At 31.6% G+C, this 19,759-nt stretch overlaps 1 protein-coding gene and 1 pseudogene across 1 annotated transcript in view; both read left to right on the top strand.

The window, feature by feature from the left end:
- The window catches only part of PCDH15 (protocadherin related 15), a 737,327-nt gene extending 721,631 nt beyond the window's left edge, over window positions 1-15,696 (top strand). The window contains exons 34-35 of the mRNA XM_036264711.1: window positions 11,234-11,339; window positions 15,114-15,696. Coding sequence (XP_036120604.1) covers window positions 11,234-11,339; window positions 15,114-15,665 — 658 coding nt within the window. The 3' untranslated portion in view covers window positions 15,666-15,696. The remainder of the gene's footprint in view (window positions 1-11,233; window positions 11,340-15,113) is intronic.
- On the top strand, window positions 8,407-8,538 carry LOC118632849 (annotated as a pseudogene).
- Window positions 15,697-19,759: the final 4,063 nt, after the last annotated feature.

Genomic DNA, 19,759 nt, shown 5'->3' with positions numbered 1-19,759 from the left:
TCAACATAGTTTTACATGAGTGCTCCAGGGAAAAGCAGACTATTACAAATAAGCTAAAACATATCATAGGTTCTGTTATTTCTTTGAAGACTTTGTATCTGGCAAGAAGAAATACTACCAAATTTAATGTTATTTGTCTTAAAACATAGAAGATGACAGGCATTATGGTATTCCAAAATGAAACCCAGGTGCTATAAGATGTAGTCATCTATTTTCTTATGAGAACATCCTTTTACTCTGGCTTGCTTTTCTCTTACTAGTATGCTTATATATTTGATAAACCTTTTACTTTTTAAAAATTGCTGTCTTATCTATTTATTTCTCATTGTGATTTCTTTCTCCTTTTTAATGAAAATAAATCTTGCATTGTTGACTTTTGTAAGACATTTCATTGTTTCTGCAGATGTTTAAAGTGCCCTTTAGTTTTACTTGTCCACATTATTACATCATCTCATTAATTATAATTTTATTATAAGTCTCCTTCAAAGAAAATATTTATCTCCTGTTTAAGAAATTGTTTCTCATCAGATTCATCAAAGAAGGTTAAATAAATGTCTACAAATGTGTATCTAGTATGAATTTAGTTACTATTGCACTGATGAAAATTATAAATATTTTTATTAATTTATCAATAATATAAAACATGCTTATTTATTAACATTTTAGAAAAGGGCATTATTGGCTTCATCCCTAATTATTTTTAATTACTATGGATAAATTGCTAAACTTTAGTCTACAATATATACATAAAGTATAAAAAGTTTAAATAGAAATAAAGAGGAAATATCTGGTGAACTATTACCAGTTTTATATAGGCTTTTACTCTTTCTTTTAGGCAAAGAAAACAAAAATTTGTACTCTAGAAAAAAATGTCAGTAGTTGTAGTGGTTCTTGTAGCTTAGAATTGAACTTGTTAAATTCTTAAAGGCATCAGCTAAGCTATGTACTACCTTTCTGTCTTCTCAAGGAAGACAGAAAGTAATCACTTTGCTTTTCCTATCAAACACATGGATTACTTTTGTTTACTGGAAATCCCTACTTTCAATATATAAGTATAATCATTTGTTTCACTCTGCAATTTTAATATTTTAGGAAGATATAAGTTTGCACATAGAAAAGCACAATTCCAAAAGATAGACAAAAGTCTTGCTTGATAATTACCATTGTAAATAATATAGGTTCAGGGACCAACAATACCTCATTTCAACGGTTTTGTTCAGCTCTTATATAATTTTTTTCTTCAAGTATTTGGTCTGGTGTCCCTAATTGATATCAGACCAAAAACAATATGTAAATTTAATTATTTTTATTAGTTCCTCTGCATCAGATTCTTTTCATCCAAATCAAGAGTAATTTCTTTCTTGGGGATCTTGAATATGATTTTTTTCTCTCTTTCACTGAAAAACTTCAGTTGGAGTTTTTGTTGGCAGCTGATCTTATGCATGAGAACTTGTACTTTATGGCGGACTCTGACAAGGTATTATTCACAATTGTGTAAGCCTATAACGTGAACGTGTGTGTATTTTTAAGCTACTTTGTATCAACTTTTGGAAATGTGAAAAAAATTCTTTGATAATTTCTTAGATTTTCTTAATAATTAAATCTCTAAACAATTACCAAAGACATATTTTAAGAATCTAAATAACAATTTTATATAGATACTTATAGCCTTACCAAAATGTTACATTGTCTTTTTCTATAATATTTTTATAATAGTTATATAATCTTAAAATGTATTATTAGTATTTTATACTTTTCAAATGAAACATGCATACTTATGTTTTGTATTTAATCTAGTCTGTTCTTGACACATTGTACATAGAGATTCTCATCTTCATCTTAAAAGTCAATTAGAGAAACCTTCTACATGAGCCCTATTATTTTAACTATCTTTGAGTACACAAGCCAAATATTTTTCCTCTCCTCAACACCTAAGTGTCCACAAACTTATATCCAGGCTCTAAAACAAACAAACAAACAGAAACACCCTTTTTCCCCCGCTGATTTATTATGTTTCAATTAATGCATAAAGAATTATATTTGATGCCTTATTAAAGTACACAGATTACTATACATTTTCCTTATTTTAAAAAGTAAGCTGTAATACACACAAAAAGTATAAAGTGAAATAATAAATTACATAGAAATATATATCCATATTGTATGACTAGTTTTATAGGAATCAACAGAGTGTCATATAAATTGAAAGCACATAGATAATTATACATATTGATTCTGTTTGTGTCTCTTCTAAGCCACTTTTTGCCTTTGAAAACAAACAATACCAACAACTAAATGAAATGCAACACAAAGAGTAATGGAAAAATAGTGTTCATCTATTGGTATTTTATGTTCCACATTTATGGAAAATACTGTTAAAGAAAAGAGTTTAAATATTTTAGAAAATACAGTACAGCTTTGATTAGACATTTTATATTATGCATATGAGATTAAAAGCTAAATATGAGCTCTCTCTGTTTATCACTGAAAGATACAAATTGTGTAAAAGTTGAAAATATTTAAACTTCTAAGTGCTCTAGAAGAATTACAATTACCATAAATACTGGCAGAACCACATAAGTACCCTGTAAATCTCACTACAGAACCATTACAAATAACAAATTACTGATAGAATTAAGTAGCTATTATTTTTCTACAGAGATTGTTTTGTTGGGCTTTAGAAAGTTATGATCTTACCTTTTTACAATAAATCTTTATTGAAGTTAGTTGTTTATTAATTACACATGACATGGTCAACAGCACCGGTTTAATGCTTTAGGTCAACTCTTTAATAAATAATACATTAAAATATTTATAATTAGTGGCACTAACCATTAAAAACATTCTATACATTTTCCCTCTCAAGTACAATAAAATGTTTCACTGACTTGTGGTCCATGAACTTTATAAATCTTTATGTAAAATGGAATATTTGTCTTTTACATCTCAACAAACTTTTTCACTTCATGTCTAATATAGTAGATGCTTCATGTCAAATTAACTCTTAAAAGCTAGTAATATTTTGCATTCTTGCTTTTAAAATAAATTTACCCAACCAAACAAAATCTTACAAACACTTGGAGAATATATTCTAGTTATAGAGATATATATATATTTTTATTCTGAACCAATACATTTTTCCTATATAGAACACATCTAGCCCCAAATGAGTATCTTATATTTATGAAGGCACCGAGGACAGAGATGATATAGAATATTTTTATTCTAGTTGATCATAGAGTCAAAGTGTATTATTTTACACCACAGATATAAAGTATGTTGTGTATGTTTTGGTGTTTATATGGAATATGGTTGGGGTGATAATTGTTCTTAATAATGTAGACAGCAAAGTTGATCCTCCTGTTTTGATGCTGCCACACAATATATTTCTTACTGAGATAATTTTTTAGTAAAAATTATCTTCTCAGTTTTTGTAGATTTTTTAAAACACCACTACTTAAAATTTTATTTAACCTAAGAAGCCAAGATGTTTAATATTGATGTCTTCATTTCTGCCTTGCAGGAGTGGTTATGCATCTGAGGTAAGGGCATTATGGTGTTATATTATATCAAGGACTGATTTATATTTTTTCCCAAAACTAGGGTACTATTTTAACAAAACTTATAAGTATGCTATACTGTTTTCTTTTTATTTTTATTTTTTATAATTTGTTGCTTGTTTGGGGATTTTAAGTCTGTTATTCAATGGGTGAACAAAGATCAACTTCTTACCTTTTCAAGAACACATTTTCTTCTGTATTCCTATTACTCATTATTGTGAGATTCCCCAAAATATTTTTCTATAAACCTAGTTTGGAAACTGTAGCATGACTTGACTTTTGTTCTTTCTACCAGTCCAAGGTTCCATTCTGTCACATTAAAGCTTGAGATCTTAAAGACTATTAAAAATAAGACTATAGGAAAGCTCTGTTTTTTCTACTGCATTCATTTGACTCAGTCTTCAGAGAAGATAACTGGGCGTTCTGGTCAACAGTATGTAGCTAGCCTCACTATAAGTGGTGCCATCAATGAAGTCACAGAGAACCTAGTATGTACAGTTTAACATACAGTTTCTCAGTTAAGAGAATGAAATAAGCATGTGACCTGATTAGTTGATAGTTTAGAATATGTAAGTTCTAAATTATTTGAAAATTAAGATGAATTACTTTAAGAATAACTGGTTTGGGGAATAATTATAATAATTAAAAAGTTACACCAAAATACCTCTAACTTAAACTCCCCGCCCTTTAAAATGAGTACCATACGTAGACCAACTCACTAACAACCCTATCATGGAAAGTCTAAATGTTTAGTCAAATAGTTGTTCTATTGGCCATTTCAAACAGTTGGTTCATTGGTGGAAGTATCTCTCAGAACTCCTCTGCCCACTTTCCCACTGCTCATTTTAAGATTTGTGTTGTATGACTATTTCCCCCCAAATTTGAATTGCGTCCTGTTCCCTTCTGATTAAAGTATAAATTGTCTTGACATGGGCCAATAGTATCTGTGTTTTCTTTAAGTTAGTATGGGTGAAATGGGCAGACAGTTGGAAGTGATTCCTGCAAAATCTGAGGAAGGACAATTTCTCTAATCACAAAATAATTTCTGGAAAGATGTTTGATGCTTGACTGTAGGCAATCCACAATTTTGGTAAAAAGAAAAATTGGAAAGCGTGATTTAAATATGATGATGACTATATCACTACTGTATCATTATTTTGTGTGCTCTTCCCTTCTTCCTAATGAACCTGATTACATTTAATATGATTGGAGAGAAAAATAGGCAATTTAAAATGAGGATAAATTTATCAAGAATTGTGTGACAGACCGCTTTTAGAATACAGTGAAGCTCAAACCAAGAAAATTATTTCTAGATTTTTTATGTATTAAGGTTAACTTTAATGGTAATTAAAATAATAATAAAATTAAAAATAAATTAAATTATTAAGTTCCAACATACTCAGATTATTATTTAATGCTGTTCGTAGCTATCATATGAATAATGAATTATAACACCAGGGTAACCAGTTTTAAGCTGTCACCTTTTTTTCTCTTTTCAGTCATAATCTACCTTTTCCATCTGAATTATTTTCTAAATTTTTTTTTCTATTTTAATTTCCTTTGGCAGCAACAACAACTGCTGAGGCCTTCTCTTCTTAAATCAGAGGTATCAATTTTCTTTCTCTTTTCAACTTCACTGTCTTCACGATACGTCCTGTGACATAATTTCCATCATACATGTAGGCAGAGTTGGTAGCTGCCAGAGTGACATAATTGTACAAGAGACAGAAAAGATGATTTTAAATTGAAATTAATAAATAAGTGAGCAAATCACCTCCTTACTGCTTGCTGGTGGCTGAAATTCTATTTTTTTTTTTTCTTCATTCCCTGGGAATTAGACAAATAAAAATGTTGGTCCTATTAAAGCAAGTTATCATTGAATGAAGTAATTAGGGAATCTGATCAGTAACTTTCATAGAACCGGAATCAGATTTAGATTGGGCAAAGTTTGAAGAAAGAGTACAGACATCTGTGCTGAAATAACAAAAGGTAAAAAAATTAGTTCTGATTCAGTTTGCAGTCATTTCATGTGATTCAAATACTGCTTTTGCGCATGTATCTATTTCAAATACCTATGTCATTTTCTTCAGCAATGAGAGTAAAGATATGCATACTTGAATAATAAATGAATATTATTTACATTTATTTTGCTTTTATACTGTGAATTTTTTTAGAAACTAGAAAGTAGTAGTATATAAACACATCTCCTTTGACAAACTTAGTATTTTGTAAGCTCTACTTCAAAAGGTTATTCCATTTTCTTAACAAAAGAATCTTTACTTTGCCAAAGAGAGGCATTTCATGCTTAAAATTTACTTCCCGCGATTTAGAAGTTGTGTGGCAGGAGTATTCAATGTATATAAATTTTTAGCCAAAATTTTCATTAAACATCTTTATAGACTTCTGAATAAGATAACTCAGTGTTAAAATCCAAATACCAACTACTGGATGCAAGACTTTAATCAAGATATGAGCCGTCCTGAGAATCAATGTCACCTTATATACAATATTTGCAGTAAAATTTAGCATATTAACCCCCAACTCACCAACTGGAACATAGTAGGAAGAAATTCAGTAAATGATAGTCATTAATGTATTGGTTTTTTTGTTCACATCAGCATAAATGTTTATATTTGGTCAATACATTAATTCCAGGTCTTCTCTATGTGAAATTTTCTTCTCTTAGCAAAAATAAATTTTAAAAAGAGCATTTAGGCCCGGCCGGCATGGCTCAGTGGTGGAGCGTCAACCCATGCAACAAGAGGTTGCCAATTCAATTCCTGGTCAGGGCACATGCCAAGGTAGTGGGCCAAATCTCCAGTGAGTGGTATGCAGAAAGCAGCCAATCGATATTCCCTCTCATTAATGTTTCTATCTTTCTCTTCTTCTCCCTTTCTCTCTCTCTAAAATCAATAAATAAAATAAAATAAAATAAAATAAAATAAAATAAAATAAAATAAAATAAAATAAAGGAACTGGAGCAAAAAGGCAAGATGTGAAGATGTGATAAAAAAAAAAATAGCATTTAATGTTTTATCCGCCCAGAAAATTACCTTTTAATATGCTACTTATCATGATTTCCTAAATTTAGGATTCACCTGCTAAGGGTAATAAGGACTGCATGTAGCATTTCAGTGTCTCTTTCAGTTGAATCAGGAATCTTAATGATCACCAGGTCTGCCCTCAATTTTTTTTTTTTCCCTGAAGAGGTGATGCTCTGTTCCTCAGTAATATGTGGCATAGAACTCCAAGAGGGACCCTTCAGATGATTCTGTTCTATTAACTCCCATTCCTCCTTTCCAACTCAGATTAGAGAGTGACTAATAGAATTAATCAAGGGCTAAGTTTCCTGGGTTCCTTCCTAGTTGCTTCTATTCTCTATTTATTTTAGTAAAAGCATCTGATGCCTGATACATATTGTAGCTAGTAAGAACTGAGCTTTATTCTTTCTACAGGATGAAAATGTATATGTCTATAAAAACTATTTGATTCTAACTTTAAAATCTGAAATCCATTCAGTTGCATTGTTTACAGAAATATTTGTTTTTAATTATTGCTAAGAAGAATTTATACCTGTTGAACAGCAGCCCCCCTTTCCCCCCTCTCCCCACCCATCGGCAGCAATCATTCTGTCTGCTTCTATGAGTTTGACTATTTTAGATACCGCATATAAGTGGAATCCTTCTGCTTTTGTCTTTTTATGATTGACTTTTTCCATTTAACATAACATTCCCAAGGCTCATTCATGGTGTTGCATATGACAGGAGGTCTGTCTTTTTAAGACTGCATAATATTCCATTGTATGTATATACCACATGTTCTTTATCCATTCTTTCGTTGATGGACATTTAGTTTTCAACTTCAAAAATCATTTGACGGTCTTTTCTTAGTCTCAACATTATTAAACCTGTATTGGCCAAATAGTTTAAAAGTATTAGTTCCGAGACCTGTTCACTTCATTTCAATCAGTATAAGTACATTGGGTATCAGATACCTCAAAAGTCTAAGCCTACCAATATGATATATATATATATAGATATACACTTCACCTTTTCCCAATTTTTTATTGGTCTTTCTCTACCTCATTTCTGACTCCCACCTCCTTCCTATAATGAATGTTTTCTGTTGAAATAAAACAGCAGCATAAAAGTGTGTAAGTCATACTGTATAGCTAGATGAATATTTACAGAATACACACTCCCTACTAGCTCTCCAGAAGAACCTCTCCAGGTCAACACTCAGTTAGTGTTTCTCCTTTCCCTAACTACTCACCTGGCCTCTTTAATTTTTCAAGATACATATTTTAAAGCCATAATATACATATATATTTAATTTCACCTTTATTAACTTATAATGGACAAATAAACTTATAAAATATTTAACATGTCAATTGTGGTGATTTGATACATATATACATTATGAAAAGAACCCCCTCCTCTAGTTAACACATCCACCACCTCACTTATTTACCTTTTATTATGTGTGGAAACATTTAAGTTCAATTCTCTAAGCAAATTTTAATTCGATAGTACAGTGTTATCAAATATGATCTCAATGTTTACATTAGAACCTCAGACCTCATTCATCTGAGAGCTGGAGTCCTGTCCCTTGAACCAGCCCCTCCCTAATTCCCAAACCCTGAGCCATTGACAACCTCTTTTCTGCTCTCTGTTTCCATGAGTGTGACTTTTTATTGGTATATTTTTTAGATTCCACTTATAAGTGATATAATACCGTGCAGTATTTGTCTCTGTCTGGCTTGTCCATTAAGCATAATGCCCCCCAAGTTCCATTCATGCTGTCATAAATGACAGGATTTTTTTTTTTTTTATTCCAAATGTAAGCTTTCTTTATGCAGTGGCAGTATTGTAGCCCGAGGTTTATCTAAGTTGTGAATAATGCTAATTGAAAACTTTTCACCTGGCTCCTAATACACATATTAGTTTGTTTTGGAAATTTCTGTGACTAGAATAACATAGAATAATGTGTTTCATTTGTACCTGGCTTCTTTTGCTCATCATTCTGTTTGGGAGGTTCACCTCTGTTGTTATGTGATGTTGTAGTGTGTTTACCTTGTGGACCTGTGCATTGGCTGCTATGAATACAGTATTTTGGTGTGCAATGGTACACGTTTATATTGGGTATACAAACTGAACTACACTGAATTTCTGTGAAACAAGATATGCATATATTTGACTTTATGATTATTATTAGTATCCATTTTCCAAAAGATTTAATGAATTTATAATCTCTCTAGAAGTGTATGAGGGGTCCAGTGCTCCCTGTCCCTGCCAAAAGATTGTATTGGTGATTTTTTTTTTTTAATTCTTAGCTATTCTGGTGAGTAAACTGAAACAGTTTTAATATAAAAAATTGATTCTTTTGCAATTGGTTTACAACGCGTTTGTAAATAGCAGTCATCAGATAGTGCATTAGTAAAGATGAGGGACTGCAGACTTAAACATCTTAAGTAATGTAAGTGAATGGAGTTTATTAGACATGAAAACAGAAGAGCAGATGGGAGATCCTACTGTGCTGTGGGTAGAGAAGTAAAATGTATGGGTGAGAACAGAGCAGTAACTAATACAGAACATGATTGCTGTAAGGAGTAGTACCACTAACTAAATTCATGACATGAAAATATAACTCCAGTGATGCCCTCTTTATATTTATTTAAAAAATAAAATTTGATAGCATTATTCTGATTAGAATTATGGCAACAAATTTAAAATTTTTTAAATGATGTTTGCCAACAGAACACAACTGAGGATTATTTGGGCTGTGGATTTCAATATTTTTCTAAAAATATATTTGTGCTCTCAGAGAACCTTTATTTCCCAAATAATTTTTATTCCTGGACCAACAGAATTAATTTTATAAAAAACTGATCATTTTAGAAATAAAGTACCATGCTGTTTTCCTGTGGATACTTACGCTTTTCCTCCTTTCCTATTCTTACTTTATTGCAAAATTAATTTGATTAACTTTTCAGTTCAACCTACTTAAATGTTAAAATAGAATTTAAGAGGGAAATGCAATGAATTTGAATTTAATTGTTATTTAAAACTAACTTTATATGTATATCTCAGGAAAAACATATTTCTGTAAGAGTAGAGTTTGACCCCCAAAAATGTTATTGTCTAGAGTTTAGAACTAGAAACCTTGAAAGGGCTTTGCTCTGATATATTCTTGAAAAGATAATTGAATCCAGAATTATGAGTGTAATTAAATTTAATTAAATCTAGTATGTTTTAAAATGTAAACATATTTGGGAAATATCACATGTTAACATAATTTTTATTAATGTTTTATTTTTCTAAGAATGGCTTTTGATAAATAGAGGTGTTCTGGGTAGTAGAAAACTGTTAGCAGGAAAATGAAACAATGCTATAGTTTTTCTCAAAGCTAAAGTCTATTAATAATATGTTAAAATAGAGTGAAATATTAACCACCTATTGATAGTTTTAAAACTTATCCTAGAACAAGTGATAGGCTCATCTATAATCTTTACAAACTTACCATTATTTTAAAAATTCCCTTTTGACCTTCTCAGTTTTAATAACATAACTTTATTTTATGTAAAACAGTTACAATCAGAAACAATTTTTTGAATATGTTCAACTAACATATGCAATTAAAGTTATTTTGACAGGAGTATTTTGAGAATCATCAAATCCTAGGTCTGGAAATCTGACTTTGAGCTGAAACATAATAAGAATTTGTTTTCAAATACGATTTCTCTTTTTGAACAATAGGAGTTATCCATGGAGTCTGGAATTGATCCTGGCCAGGAATATGGACAAGCTTATTACAGTTATGAGCATGGGTACATCTTCAGATTTTTTAATCCAGTATCTTAATATTTTTTATGAATAATAAGGAATTAGCGAAGGAATATTACTACTATTTGTTTTATGAATGTCATTTTGTTTCATCTTTGAAAATAAGCAACATATCCAGTTTTAGTTTCAATAAGGCTTTCACCATTTTTCTATATTGAGTTATGCTTTGATGTTCTATGTTGATATTGACTCTTAGAATGCAGTAAAAATTATTATTCAAAATTACTTAAATGGGGAAAAAGTCAAACATATTTGCTCAATTCCTGAATTCATCATTTTTATATGAGATGTTTAACATTTTATCTAACCAGTCACTCTCAAGATTTGCCTAAGAGAAATTGAAAAAACATACTTCAGAATTTAGTTATAAGCATTTCTACACACAGAAGTTGCTTTATAAAAACACAGTCAAGAAATGTAATGACCACCACAGATCATGTTTGAAGCAGATCTTGACTGTAACATATAGAGACTTTTTGTTCTGAATAAGCCATTATATGTTTAGAAGGAGCCTATTTTGTGTCTTAAATTTTTCAATTAATTAAGGAACAATATGCCTTCCTCGTCATTCTAGACTCTCCCAAAACTTAAATCTGAAATAACTTGATTTTTTTTTATTGTTATTCTAGGGTATCATTATGGCAAAAACCATTGGTCATCAGGTTGTAGTACTTACCTTACGGTTTTGTAACTAGTTTACAAGAAGCCTAATAGGTTAGGAATAAATATCCATTGATTGAGTGATGAAGAAAAAGAAGAAAACAGAGATCAGTCATAGAGTCTAACCAGACCACATAAAAAAATGTTTAAAGTTGTAAGTTTCTATTACAGGTATGAAATGCCTCAATATGGAAGTCGCCGTCGCTTGTTACCACCGGCTGGACAAGAGGAATATGGTGAGGTGGTGGGTGAAGCTGAGGAGGAATATGAAGAAGAGGTAATTATTATAATTTCCTTATGTAAGGTTAATAATCTAAGAACAATACGTTAACCATATTTACATAACAGGCTATAATATTTTCCAACAATCAGAAATTCTATTCACTTAACACATATATTTCATAGAAATTTAATATGCTGATCATTGTCTGTAGATTAATTTTCATATAAGTGTTATTTATATTTTTCTATAAAATGTTAGAGTCCTGGAATTAAGTGACAATAAAATTACATTTTCTAAAATCCTAAATTATTTTTCCATAAAGATAACATTAAAATAAATCATATACCAATTTTGCAGAACAATGTGTTCAGCATACCTAAAAATTATTAAAAAGTATAGTCTTTATCTTTCTGTTATGAGAAAATAAAATATTATCACCAATATTTTAATGAAATATTTGTTTAAATTAGCATGAGTTATGTATATGTAATTCTTATTATATTTTGCCTGAAATATTTACTTGGGACATTTCTTTTTTAAATACACACACAGACAACAAAGAAATATCACTATAGCTTTTTCCTTTTCAAATTAAGAAAATAGTAAAATTTCACAAGCTATTCAGATAAACTATCATAATTTCCAGATTATTTACAATTTTATTAAAGAAAACACATAAAAATATTAAATTTTATGAATAATAAAAGAAAGAAGTTATGATTAATTGTTTCTTTTTCCTTTGATATGAGAAGTAAAATAAATTTTGTATTAGAAAAAAATAAGAAAACATTAGAATTTGGTGCCATTAATATAAGCCAAAATAAAATAATTTACTTCTTCTTGATCAACATCTATGTATATACAGTGGGCATAAACAGTAGATCTTCACGTGATTGTTTTCTGAAATTAGTTATCTAGCTTGCATTAAGCTATCACCCTGCAGATTTACTCCTGTTTAACTTATGTGGGACCAGGTCACATCATAACCATCCCTCAGCTGACATTTCAATTGCATTTTCATGATTTTCAGGAAAAGGAAATTAAAAAACCCAAAGTTGAAATTATAGAGCCTAGTGAGGAGGAAGTAGTTGTCACTATTGAAAAGCCACCAGCCGCTGAGCCTACACCCACAACATGGAAGAGAGCCAGGTTATTCCCCATGATTTTTAAGAAAGTTAGAGGACTAGCAGAGAGAAGAGGCATCGTGGACCTTGAGGGTGAAGAATGGCAGAGACGCCTTGAGGAAGAAGATAAAGATTACTTGAAACTAACTCTGGACCAAGATGAAGCTACAGAAAGCACAGTAGAATCAGAGGAGGAAACCTCAAGCGACTATACTGAATACACTGAAACAGAATCCGAGTTCAGTTACTCTGAGACGACAGAAGAGGAGTCAGAGTCAGAGACACCCTCTGAAGAGGAGGAAAGTTCTACCCCTGAATCAGAAGGGTCAGAATCCACAGAGTCAGAAGGAGAAAAGGCAAGGAAAAACATATTTCTTGCAAGAAGAAGGCCCGTTATTGAAGAGGTCCAAGATGTCAAAGGTAAAAAACAGAAGCCACCTGAAGAACCAGAAGAAGAACATCCAGCAGAAGAAGAGGAAAGTGAGCCAGCCCCTATGGAAGAACCAACAGACCTTGAATCTCAAGACATCATTGAGGAGGGTACCATGGAATCAGCTTCAGTGGAAGGAGGTGTGGAAAGTGAGGCAGAATCAGAATTGAGCAGTAGTAGCAGTAGTAGCGAAAGTCAGTCTGGAGGTCCATGGGGCTTTCAGGTGCCAGAGTATGACCAAAGCAGGAATGCAGAACCAAGGAAGCCTCCAGGAGCAAACTCTGAAGGTTACAACACAGCACTTTAAAAGATCACAGTAGGTGGGAGTTTTGCAGTGATGAGTGTTCTTGTGTGCAGTGCCTTCTGTGTGTTCTCTAAAATGACACTTGGATGGGAGGACATTGAACATGATTTTGATCTGATTTAAGAGTAGAAACATGCCAGAAAAGTGAATATATATGCTATCCAAATAGATGTGTATATAAGAGTATAGGGTAATATAGACTCGTCTTTCCTATATTAGTAACTCGGAAGACATGCAATCAGTTGATCAACATTTAATATTTTCAGTGGGATTTCTACTAATGCAATGTGGCATTATGTATTACAAGGATGCCCCATCTATTGAAATGTATTATATGAATATATATGGTGGTTTTTATATCATCTTTAAAAATAACTCAGGGCGAGCTGCAACAAATGAAATCTCTAAAAGTCTACTTTTGCACTTTTGCATATATGTACATTTCAGCTGGCGAAGGTATTGTCAACAGTATCATGAACAGGTTCAAACAGATTGGTAGTTGGCACTTTGAAATATTAGAAGATAAATGAGATAAATTTCAAAAAAATTCAATTTTTCACCATTTCTTTTCTGTTTTGGATATGAGTTGAAGTAAATTGAGAAAAAAATTAAATTGTAATATCAGTTATACAATTTTTTCTAGGTAAATAAACATAATAATTATAAAATATATATCTGAAAATCAAAAAGCATGGCTTATTTAGTGCAATGTGTTGGTAGTTCACATATCCTTAAAATGTAATACTGTTTTGAGAAAAACCTATAGTATTGTTTAACCTTTGCTCCTTGACATTTCTAATATGAAATGATAAGAGAAAATAAATTTGTGAAAATGCCCATTGTGTTTCAGTTGCTTACCAAATGAAAGCTTGCAACAATTAGTTTTCATTTTCGTGCATTACTAAATAAATGATTAGGATGGGAAGATACTTTCTTTGAAGTTAACATGTATTTCAGTGAGATGACCCAGAAAACCAGCATACTTCAATGGAATAAATGCACTAAATTACACACACACACACACACACACACACACACACAATGTAACTAACAATGAAGGATTAATAGAGAATTAGAATGATGTGGGTTTGAAAATATCTTTAAAATACTGGGAATGGAAGTATTAGTATGAACAGAATATACTAATACTGTATGCCCCTTTCAATTTTGCTTTCCTGAAGGGTATAGCAACTGCCAAACAATGGATCAGATCCTGAATTAGATATAAATAATATACCTTTTTTGTAGAGCAGCAATTTTATCTAAAAGGATACATATGTTTCCTAAAATGAAAGTCTACTTCCTAACTCAGCAACACTTTCTTTGGAAGTTATAATTCTAAAATCAACATATGATACTTGTCTTTCTCTGCTTGGCTTGCTTTGCTTGGGATAATACTTTCCAGGTCCCTCCATGTCATCTCAAAGGATAAGAGATCTTTCTTTCTTACAGCTGCATAGTACTTCATTGTGTATATGTACCACAGCTTTGTTATCCATTCATCTACTGATGAACATTTGGGCTGTTTCCAGATCTTAACTATTGTAAATAGTGCTGGTACGAACATGGTGGGGGAGAGAGAAACCACAGAACTTATATGCATGTATGCATGAACAATGGACATGGACAACAAAGCTGGGGACAGGGCAGGGAGGATGAGGGAGAGGGGAACTAGTGGGGGGAAAAGGAGAAACATTTGTAACAAAAATAAATAAATAAATAAATAAATAAATAAATAAATAAATAAATAAATAAATAAATAATAAAATACAAAAAATAGAAAAAATTAACAAAGTATTATTGGTGGACAAGAAACTAATGTTAATAAAGCGTTCCTTCTCTCTACTCCCTTTGATTTATATACCTTTGATAGCTTTCTAGCAAAGGTTTGGAATTGCACAGGCATTGTAATCTTTGCCTTTTTAATTCCTGTGATAATGTCTCACCTATTGTATTTTCTATTTTGACAGTGGGCAAGAAAAAGAATGATCAAGTTAGTTGTTGATCGAGATTATGAAACTAGCTCAGCTGGAGAAGACAGTGCCCCTGAGTGTCAGAGAAACCGTCTTCACAATCCTAATACCCACGGTAACATTAATGGCAATATATACATTGCACAGAATGGTTCTGTGGTGAGAACCCGCCGTGCCTGCCTCACCGAGCACTTGAAAGTTGCTTCCCCCATCCGCCTGGGGAGGCATTTTAAGAAACTAGACAAGTTGGCAGTGACACATGAGGAGAATGTCCCCCTGAACACTTTATCAAAGGGGCCATTTTCTACTGAGAAAATGAACACAAGACCAACGCTGGTGACGTTTGCCCCTTGCCCACTGGGGACGGACAGTGCAGCGGCGAAAACACCGGGGAGCAGGCTGAGAAGCACAGTTGAACAGGAGTCTGCAGTTGACAGCAAGAACCTGAAGGAAGCTCTGGAATTCCACAGTGACCACACGCAGTCCGACGAGGAGGAGCTGTGGATGGGCCCCTGGAACAACCTGCATATACCAATGACAAAACTGTGACTGTTTTCTTTTTTTAATGTTATTTTGATTTTTACTTCAGTTTTTAATAAACTGTACTTTTTATTGTCACAGAGAAAACAATGTATGGACTTGATATCATGTACACAAGCTAAAACGTATGCTTTAAAATTTGAAAATTGACAGATTTGCACTCACATTTGTATCAATGAATTGTTCTTCCCAGAAAAATCTCTTTGGACAGATTCTCAGTTCATCAGATAACATATCATTTAAACATTTAGCTGTTTTATTGGGTCTTGGAATTTTAATAAACAAGAAATAATTTACTAAGGAATCACATTTTTTTTTTTTTTTTGGCTAACATAAATTACTCGTCATCTCTAGCTTCCTAGAACTTTTTTAGTACATATAATTTTACTTTTCATTAAGAAATGGGAACAATTTGTATTAGAGAATTTTACAGGTAGCGAATTTATACAATTGCTGTCTATACCGTCTAATTTTTTAAATGGAAGATAGAATTACAAAGCGATAGGAAATGTGAGAGTCTTCTGTAAATGATTTAGAATCGGGAGATGTTTTCCTTATTGTCCAGTATAAAGTTTGTAAAGTTTTTACATATATACATATATGTAAAAGGTCATATCACTTTCATAAATATCATTTACAATTGTCCCTGGTATCCCACTCACTACTCATAAACACAAATACTCCATCCATACCAAACATAATAGGTAATTTTGTTTAGCCATCTGAATTTAAATAATTATTTGGAGCATCACAGAAATCTCACCCTCAGCAAAATGTTACTGAAAAGGGTCAAATTGGCAATAATGCATCTAGAACCACAATTTCAGTATGAAAGATGTAGTAAGATCAGAGAAGTCTCACAATAATGTCATTGGAAATGAATATTTTATAAACTCAGTATAAAGAAATTTGGCAGGATCAAGAATTTCCATAATATGTGAAATGCCCCTAAAAGTTTTAAGTCCACAGCTTCAAATATATTACAGTATACCCCTTCTCCCAGCTCCAGTTTATTTATAGAATATTTTAATACATAGAATATTTATGTGCATAAAATACAGAACCAGAAAATGATCACCAGGACATTTTTATATCAAAGAACCCATCTTGATTGTTTACCATTGAACAAAGCACAGTGTTTCACCACTAACAGAAACAAAAGCAAAGTATCCTTTTAAAAATACCCCCAAATTTGCCTTGTGTGCTGCATACTTTTCAGATATAAAAAGAATGAAATAATATAGTTTAAGAGAATTCACAATTCTATTGAATGTGACTTAGTATGCTATAGATACAGCTCACCTCAAAATTTGCACAGTATTGACCAAGTTAGATTTAAATAAAATTCATGCATGCTTATGATATGGTTGAAAGACTGAATAGTGCTCTATTATTTATTTTGCTCTCACATGTTTTATATTTTAAAAATAGTTTATGATAGTGCTATTTTCTTACTTCCAAAGTGAATGAATTGTATGTAATATAAACTTGCCAATGTATATGAGTAGTATGTTTTAATTTCAAAAAGTGTTTCAAAAAGTGTTTGAGATCAAATACAGTAACATCTCATTTATCTGACATTATTGAAAATTAATGCATTATATATAGACCTTGCTACAAAAACTATCGGCATTAACTGGAAGCTTGTTAGAAATACAGAATCTTCCCCACACTCTCAGGTCTACACAACAAGAATCCACATTCTTACAAGATCCCAAGGTTGTTTATACACATATTAAATTTTGAGAAGTAATTATCTATACCATTGAACTGCAGGGCTTACTTCTTGAAGTACCAAAGCAATTGTTTTTAGTATAAAATATTTTGGATAGAAGTTGGATTAAGCATATTATATTTTCTTACTTCTCAATCAGAGATCATTAAATATAATTTAATGTTTTCCTGATGTTCCAGGGTCGTCTCAACTAGTATCCCATAAGATTCTCTTTGCATACAGCTTTCTGAATTTTTTTTCTTTTTCTCCAAATTCAGGCTGATATTTAGCAAATGCTGTCACTGTGCCTCTCTCTCAAATGTATCTTCTAGTTTACTTCTAATCCCTTAGTGAGAAAATCTGTGTCTTTGCTTGTTTGTTTCGCTTGTTATTAAAATATCACTAAACCTGAGATAGGGATCAAGTATGTGGATTCAAAGATCAAAGTTTAGTGACTCTCAGAAGCTTTATTTTTTGGTCACTATTGATGTCAAGCACTGTTCTCGAAATCTGAATTTGGAAGAAGACTAATGCCCTAATATATGAGATGTCACTGTATTTTGAAGTTCAATTTTACAATGAAATATGCAAAATATAAGCTACTCAGCAGACATATTTCAGCATTTTCAAGTTGATTGTTTTAATAAAAACAATCATGAAGTTAATCTGTCCCCAAGTTAGTGAAGATAGTATGAAGATAAGTAGTATTTACACAGAGCAAACAATCAAATATTTGGTCAGTATATTTTGAGGTAAGGATACATGGCAGCAGAAACATGACCAACTTAACCACATAAATCTGGACTGATTAAACCATTACTTGGAAATGACTTTCACTATTCTATAAAGCTCTGACTCAGGATTAAAGTTGTGGAACCCAGGGGAGATATCCAAGTATGTTTAAACTTAAGAATACTTCATATAAGTGACGTTTCTATGGAAATGTTTATAAAGAAATTGGTGTCTATTTTCCTAGATAGGAATAGTAATTTTTTGTTGTCATTGTTCCTAAATAGCATCAGCTTTCAATCAGGCAGAAAATAAAACATGAAATCTTGGCTAATTATGATAAGAATGAACTGATATGACTATAATGTTGCTAAACCTGTTGTTTTCAAGAGAAGGTCTCCCAAGCATGAAGGGCAAGGGGAGGAAGAATAAAAAAGAGTCAAGATGACATATGGGATATTTGTGACTCAAGGACCATCAAATCACAGAACATAATCTCTCTGTCTAGACTTCTCTTTTTTACTAATTACGGACTCTGAGAGTCATCATAGAATTATAACTGTAGTTGGCCAAAACATCTTTTTAAATTCAGAAAAAGTGTTAGCCTTCAATTTTATATGTGATATGCCATCCATGGCATTAGACACATTGACAACAGGGATGAAAAAATGTGTTATTTATCCTAAGAGGTTCTTCCAAATGGGATATGGTAGCAACTATTAAAATTTTGTTAATTGCATTTATGTATCATAGAGCCAGAAAAAAAAAAGAATATTGATTCTTGAGGGAAGACATTTTTATTTTTTTTCTCATTTCACAAACCTTGCTTGTTCTGCTTCACTTTCTTCACTTTGCACCATGAGTGGGGCTTATGTACCATGGCAGTTAATTAGTAAAATAGGCAGAAAGTGCTAATAATCTATTCTCAGGGCAGATGCCCATTGGTGCCTGCAAATAACACAGTGATAAGGCTTAGGATTGGGTTCAAAATAATATTGAGGACTTCTATCATTGTTGGTAGTTTCTCCTCAAATGAGAAAATGAATTTATTTGCGTTATTTTTTTTCTTTTGATTTTGCATCTATTTTTCATATTTATTTTTTATTTCATCCCAATCTACTTAACATTTATAATAAGTTAAGCACATATAAGGAAGACTTGAACATTGTCTATTGTTTGGAAAATTATCAACACATTCACTAATTTCCAAATTTCTTTATCTAGACACCCGTTTTTCCTTAGCAAATATTATGTTGCTGTATGAAAAATATGAATTAGAACTTTTAAGTTAAAATAAATTGTTACCCACTACACAATGTTTCAAAAATAAATTTTCATTTTAAAAATGATTTCTTATTATTCTGTTGGGGTGGGGATAAAAATCAGTAACTATTTTCCCATTTACATGTTTAGAATTTTGGATTAATAATAGAACAAACTCGAATCTTTGAAAATTGTGAAGAAAAGAAATGTATTATAAAATTCTCATTCTTTTGTATGCATTTCAGTCATGTACATATCACACTGTTTAAGAGTGAACGATGTGCTTCCTAACATACTGCCTATCCACTTATTTATAAAAGTGATAATCACATAGATACTAAGGTTATGTCATGTTAAAAATACTAAATGATAGCAATGCATAAATAATATCAAGAAG

Source organism: Molossus molossus, unplaced genomic scaffold (assembly GCF_014108415.1).
Source record: "Molossus molossus isolate mMolMol1 unplaced genomic scaffold, mMolMol1.p scaffold_m16_p_17, whole genome shotgun sequence".
Lineage (NCBI taxonomy): Eukaryota > Metazoa > Chordata > Mammalia > Chiroptera > Molossidae > Molossus > Molossus molossus.
This window is presented reverse-complemented; position numbering and strand designations above follow the sequence as displayed.